The following is a 7,023-nucleotide window of genomic DNA, read 5'->3' on the forward strand; positions in this document are numbered from 1 at the left end:
CTCGCCTAGACTGACTCGCCTAGACGAACTCGCCTGGACGGACTCGCCTAGACGGACTCGCCTAGACGGACTCGCCTAGACGGACTCGCCTGGACGGACTCGCCTGGACTGACTCGCCTGGACGGACTCGCCTAGACGGACTCGCCTGGACTGACTCGCCTAGACGGACTCGCCTGGACTGACTCGCCTAGACTGACTCGCCTAGACGGACTCGCCTAGACGGACTCGCCTGGACGGACTCGCCTGAATGGACTTACCTGGAATAATGACCCAGAAAACACGAAGCGGCTTGAGTGCGTCTCTGCCTGATAATAACTCAGGTTCGCTGCATTAAAGGGGCGGTGTGATTTTCCAGCCACCTGGTGCCTTTTTATAGCACAGTACAGTCTGTTACCTTCAGTTGGTATAAAAATGTTACATATATGAAATATGACTTAAAAACAATTTTACTTTGTTTTTAATTTTACTTTGTAATTTAACGTCTTGAAATTGGGCCTCTGTCTCTTTAAAAACTCCTCCTCTTCCGAAGTTCCTTCTTCAGGAAGGCTTCCCAACATGGCTCCTCTATTAACCCTTTAACAACTTTTTTACCAGCGTTTCACTGAGAAGCAGCTCCTATAATGAGATCATCAGTTTCACCAGGTGTTTGCTAATTGCTGCTGGCTAGTCTGAAGGGGCTGAGCATGGGGGAGGAGCTTTGTCTGAAAGGCGGGGCTAGGTCCATCCAGGCATTTTGCACAGCTGAATGGTTACCATGGAGATTAAAGGACTCCTCAGACATGCATGAAAGAATCAAAACAACATCCAGAAATGTTTTTGATGAGGCAGTAACATTATGATATGATTAACGCTCAGAAAAGTCGACTTCACATAAAAATACTCCCCTTTTAATACCAACATCCATGATTTAATCCCTTAAAAGTTGATAAACTAATGAAACATTAAGAGACAAAAAATAATCTGATCAGACTGAGCCAGAAAGCTTCATCTTCATCACAGATGAAGAACAGACTGTTGTGAGGGCTGCTCCTGTCATACTGGGAGAGTTTCTACTGGTTAGAAATGAAACTCATTTTTACTCTGCAGTGATCAGTTTAAAAATAAAGAATATGTCATTCTTCCTGCCTCTCCATAATTACAAACATCTTCAGATCTTGAAACATCTGAAAAAATGAAAGTTTAAATCCGGTTCCTGTTTTTCAGGAACCGGGGTTGTAATAGCTTTGGGGTTTTTATTCTAGTTTATTTTCATTTCGATGTCATGAACCAAACAAAGGCTGAAACATTGTTTCTGGTTGTTTGTGTCCAGACGCTCCACATCGGAAACGCCTCCATCATCAAACACAACCAGCCTGCCATCAACGGCTACATCCACATCATCGACCGGGTAGGGGTCAGAGGTCAAGCACTCGGTGCAAAAGCAAGGTTCCCAGCGCAGTGGGAGAGAAACGACTCGCTACTGGGTCACTGTTCAATGATCTGGAAAACAAAATGGCGGCGATGGGAGCTTGTTGTCCAGGAACCTGGGTTATAATAGTTTTGGGGTTTTTACTAAAGTTTTATTTCGTTGTGATTTTTGTTGATCAAATTCAGTTAATTTGGTAATTAAAACTCTACATGTTCAGTATGTTTTAGTTTGATAAAGGAACAGTTCCAGTTAATTATAGTTTTTTCCCACTGACTTATTTTATTTATTTCAGTTAATGAAAATGTTTTCTTACTTTCAGTGTCTGTTATTATGTTAGTTTTGTAAACTTTAATAACCTGTAGACCAAACTGAGTTAATCTGGATCTGGTTCACAGTGAAATCTATCAGTTGACTTCCTGTTGTCGTCCATGATCAGGTTCTGCTCCCGGCCCGTTCGAGCCTCCCCCCCGAACCGCCCACCCTCATGGCGTTCCTGAACTCGTCCTCCAGCTTCTCTCTCTTCAGACAGGCCGCTCTGGTCAGAACCGGTCCCGGCTCTCTAATGTTCAGACTCTGATCTCCGCCCGGTACTGACGGTCTCGCCTCCTCACAGACCTTCAACCTGACAGATCGTCTCGCCAATGAGGAATTCACTCTGCTGCTGCCGACGGACGAGGCCGTCACCAAATACCTCAGCGGGACAAACTCATCGGTTCTGGTGGGTCCGGTTGGGTCCGGAACACTCCAAAAACATCTAATGATTTAAAATCTAACAGTGGGATGCTAAAATCCTGGTTTACAACATTAAAATAATAAGAAGCAGCCATTTAAATGATAAGCCTTAAATGAAAATAAATTGAAACAGACAGTTCCTGTTCAGACCTCTATGAGGCGCCATTTCTAAGTTACACAGATCAGCACAGCTGTCACAACAGAGTCATTTTTCACTTATTTTCACGTTATTCATTCATAAACATCAGTTTCAAACTAAATGCTAATTAAATATTTAGCTTCAAAGTCAATATTTAGCTTCCTAACTAACTAATGGATGAATAAGATGGTGGGGAAAAAATGAACCTCCATGTTTTTCTGTCAGGCTAAATAACCAGAGTTATTATTGTTGTTAATAGTTCCCACAACCGGAAGCGATCCGCGCCACCGAACCGCCATCTTGGTTGGCAAGCGCTACGTCAAGCATAGATGAATCACGGCTTCGAGTATATAGGAAAAGACTCAATAGTTGTAATGTACTTATACTGGTTATACTTGAATAAAGCGCCATTCAAGTACAAACCATTTACCATAAGTTAGATAAGAATGAGGCGAGAGCTAGTCATAAGATTGTGGGTTGTTTATTGTTGTCATAGCAACTCCTTAGCAACTGTCATGACAGTTAGCTATGGATGCCTACCAAGATGGCTGTTGGCTACAAAGTTCCCAGAAGTGTGACGTCACATGAGAGTTAGGAGATAGTGTAAGTTTACTAACGACCCTCATTATGTCATGACGACAGTCTGTTTGGGTCACATCTGGATTTCTAGTTGCATTTAAAGGTTATAAATCAGCTAATAAAGCTGATAAATCAGACCTGATGCTGAGCTGGAGGATCCGGGTATCAGCATCAATTCGTCGTGTCTTCTGTCCAGGAATGGGACGTGCTGCAGTACCACGTGATTCCCAAGGAGCTGCTGCTTCCCGACCATCTGCACGACGGCCTGCTGAAGAACACGCTGCTGGGCTCGGACCACCAGGTCCAGTTCCACCTGACCAACACCAACCAGGTACCAGAACCTTCACCGGGTCGGGGGTTGGGGTTGATTGTTTCAGGCTGGTGGTGGATCCAGGTCTTCCTCTGCATTGATTAGACCCCAGGGCTGATTCTCCATGTGGATGGGAGGATTCTCTCTGGGGACTCCGGCTTCCTCCCAGTCCAGAAACTGGGAGTGTGCCCTGGGAGTGTGCCGATAAATCTGCCCTGATTTCTTTGATTTTGAGGGATTGGTGGTCGGCTGACCCTTAAATGTGAAACCGATCTTATCCACCGGTCGTGTCTTTTCTCAGCAAAGGTCTAAATATCAGCCTCTGTCCTCTTCTGCTCTGCAGTGAGAGGTTTGACTGTGAGCCCCGCCCACCGGGTCATTGGCTGTATGTAGCAGCAGTCGCCTCACTGCTACCAACTCGCCGCCTTCTTTCTATATTTAGCAACATTTCAGATAAAACAATCTGTATTGACCAAATCGGAGTCAGCAGGTCAGGTGGTTTAAAGATCGATCGATAGGCCAGAACACTGCAGTCGGTGCTCTGCTGCCTCCGCTGTCGGGTAAATCCTGAGGTGAGACAGTGTCTCTGGGTTGTCCAGCCTGGATGCCTGTCCTGACCCCATGACCTCTGGAGACCTGCCCATGACCCTGCAGGGACTAGCTGGTGTCAGTGGTGGCTGCTTGAATCCTGCCTGACTTTAGTTTCTTTGTTACATAAAACTCCTCAGAAGTTTTCAGTGTTTTGTTTCAAGGCTGTTCCGCTCTTCCTCCTCCTCTTCGTCCTGCAGACAGCCGTGAACGACGTTCCTCTGAACGGCAGCGTCATGGAGACGCAGTATGGCGTCATCTTGGTCCTGCCGCAGGTCCTCCGGATTCGGCGCAACAGATGCAGTGAGCCGATCTCCCTGCTGGTCAGGGTACGCATGCAGGAGGCGGAGCGCTTTGCCTCATGCTGCCAGCTAGAAGCCGTAATCTAATCCCAATCTGTCTGCAGGGCCGCTGCTCAGACTGCAACGAACCTCCTCGATGCTTGTTCAACTACAGCCCTGTAAGAAACCAGTTCCTTCAGCCTGAACCAGTAGCTGGACGTTCTTCATTGTTTAGTTTTACTTCATTGTGACTTTTTGTTTGTCTAATTAAATTAGTTTTTAACTGTGTGTTTGTTAGTTTTTATTAATTATTATTAGTTAAATATTGTTTAGTTTTAAGTTAGTGTTTATTAGTTGTAGTAGTTTTAGTTTTTCATACTTTGGTTCATTTTTAGGTGCTTAATTCGAAAACGTCTGGGGATTATGATTATATTTACTTCGTTTGGGTAATGAATACTCAACAGAAGACACCGTTTTCAAAAAAATATTCATTTACTGATCAACAGTTATTGATCTGGAGTTTTCTCCCAACTTTTGCTGCCACCATTTTGTGACGTAGCGTTTGGAGTGTTGTAATTTGCAGACAGCTGATATAAACTGCTGGGTGGGGAAAATAAATCTATTTCACATCAGTTCAAAAGGCTAAAAAATTTATAAATGAACACAAAAAATTAAATTTTCTATAATTTCAGCATGTTTTATTTGAGTTTTTCCCTGTTAGTTACCATTTTTATTTATTTCAGTTAAAAAGGTTTTCTGAATTTTAGTATTTGTTATTTTGTAAGTTTTAGTTAACTGTAAAAACCTTGGTTCTGATGGGTCAGACTCAGATAATCTGCTGTCTCTGGTTCTGCTCCAGATCCAGGATCGGTTTCCTGCCAACATGAAGCCCAACTGTTTCTACCGGAAGCGGGTCGGACCGCGGAGGAAGTCGGTGCCGGGCTGCACCATGAAATGCCTTCGAATCTCCTCGGTCAGCGCCGGTACCGGAGCCCGGCTCGGTTCTGCTCCCAGCTAACTGACCGGGAACTCCAGCTGCTGGTCCAGATTACCAGTAATCTGGAATCCTGTTTACAGCTCATTTATAATCAACCCACTTCCTGTGGTTCTGAAAAATGTTTAGTTTTTCAGGCCTGAGTGAGAACAGAGAGCAGAACGGAAAACGATCTCATGCTTTGAGAAACAACAATCACAGAATTTATGATGAAAACAACTTCAGCTGTTCGTAACCTAGGAAACGGTCTCCTCTCCCCGCCCCGCAGAATCACGCCTGCTGCCCCGGTTTCTACGGCCACGAGTGCTTCAAATGCCCCGGAGACGACAACAGCCCCTGCTCCAATCACGGCCAGTGCCAGGACGGTAACTACGGCAACGGGGAGTGCCGCTGCTATGAGGGTTTCCATGGCACCGCCTGTGAGGGCTGCGAGCCGGGCCGCTACGGAGTAAACTGCACCTCCAGTGAGACACACACACAGTGACAGAATGACACAGCCGCTTCTTTCTGCCGCCACCAGGGGGCGACACCCTGGCAGACAGGCCCAGTTTACCAGTATACCCAGTTTGTGAGGCTGGTCAGCATCAGAGGGTTGATTTATGAGGAACAGTAAAAACTGATTAACCAAACAGGATTTCCCAGACTGAGTCTAGTCAGAGCTGGAGCTGAGCAGAGGAGTTTATTTAAATAATCCATTCGTGTCAAACTCATTCTCATTTTGGATTACAACATCAGGGTTCTTAACGGGCCCGTAGTGGAAGAATGAATTAGTAAAACCCATTAAGAAACTTAAAATATTAATAACTTTGTCTGCTTTCGATTTAACATCAGTGTCTCAAGATTTTTGATTAGTTTTTGTTAAATCCATTTTTTTTTTAAATCAATTTCGCCAAAAAAAGTAATAAACTCACAACAGTGCACTAGAATGAAAAAATTATGCAATATGTTGATTTAGTGTGAATTTCTGTGATCAAAGAGTCAAAAAAATGTAGGAACAGATTGATGTCATTTGTTTATTTATCACTTTTAAAAACAGGTTTAAACTGCACCAACGTCCTGTACAAAAACAATAACACAGTAGAATAAATTTATCAAGAGACAAAAGAAGCATAGCAAATAAAAATAAAATATTACAACAGGAAAGATTCAATATCAGGCCTTATTAAATGCCAACGAATAAAAATAAGTTTTAAGAAGTGATTTAAAATGACCCAGACTGTGGGCAGAAAAATCCGGAGAGGGAGATTATTCCAGAGAATAGCAGCAGCAACGAAGGAAGACCGATCTCCTTTACTCTGAAGTCCAGTCCGAGACGCTGAATACTAACTGATTAATGGATCTTAAGGTTCTGGACACAGAGTGAAGCTTCAAAAGATCCTGGAGATAAGAAGGAGCCAACCCATGTAGTGTGGAGCCTACTTGGCCACATGAAAAGCCTTAGTGGGCCGGATTTGGCCCCCAGGCCTCGAGTTTGGCACATGTGAAATAATCATTCAGACAGCTGATCCCAGCAGAACGCATCCCTGCTGCGAACAGATGGGACTCGGTTCTGCTTGGCTGTTTAAATGAAGCTGAGATGAAAGCAGGGTTCTGTTGGTTCTGCTGGTTCTGTTCGCTGCAGAGTGCTCATGTGACCACGGGAAGTGTGACGACGGCCTGGCAGGAAGTGGCAGGTGTCTTTGCTACAAAGGCTGGAAAGGAGCTACTTGCTCTGCAGGTATGTCCAGCGACACGGATCTGTGGTTGTGCTCCATGTTGACCTTTGACCTGTGTCTAACTGCTCCTCAGAGATCAGAGATGACGCCTGCAGCGGTGTCTGTGATGAGAATGCCAAGTAAGTTTCTGCATGTCTGTCTTCACCAGCTGCTGAGTTAACCATGGAGATGTAATAATGCAGGCGTTACGAAGTGACACCAGACCCAAGCAGAGAAAACTCCCAACCAGAACGCAACCAGAACGCAGCCAGAACCCAACCAGAACCCAACCAGAAAG

The 7,023-nt window shown here is 44.7% G+C and overlaps 1 protein-coding gene across 5 annotated transcripts in view; it reads left to right on the top strand.

The window, feature by feature from the left end:
• The window catches only part of stab1 (stabilin 1), a 61,091-nt gene that overhangs the window by 28,111 nt on the left and 25,957 nt on the right, over nt 1-7,023 (top strand). For all 5 annotated transcript variants that reach the window (XM_016666187.1, XM_016666189.1, XM_016666188.1 and 2 more), the window contains 10 exons: nt 1,310-1,387; nt 1,845-1,946; nt 2,022-2,126; nt 3,055-3,189; nt 3,957-4,085; nt 4,163-4,216; nt 4,897-5,010; nt 5,300-5,495; nt 6,653-6,748; nt 6,820-6,865. In XM_016666187.1, the coding sequence (XP_016521673.1) occupies nt 1,310-1,387; nt 1,845-1,946; nt 2,022-2,126; nt 3,055-3,189; nt 3,957-4,085; nt 4,163-4,216; nt 4,897-5,010; nt 5,300-5,495; nt 6,653-6,748; nt 6,820-6,865 (1,055 nt within the window). The remainder of the gene's footprint in view (nt 1-1,309; nt 1,388-1,844; nt 1,947-2,021; nt 2,127-3,054; nt 3,190-3,956; nt 4,086-4,162; nt 4,217-4,896; nt 5,011-5,299; nt 5,496-6,652; nt 6,749-6,819; nt 6,866-7,023) is intronic.

Source organism: Poecilia formosa, unplaced genomic scaffold, assembly GCF_000485575.1.
Source record: "Poecilia formosa unplaced genomic scaffold, Poecilia_formosa-5.1.2 Scaffold677, whole genome shotgun sequence".
Classification (NCBI taxonomy): domain Eukaryota; kingdom Metazoa; phylum Chordata; class Actinopteri; order Cyprinodontiformes; family Poeciliidae; genus Poecilia; species Poecilia formosa.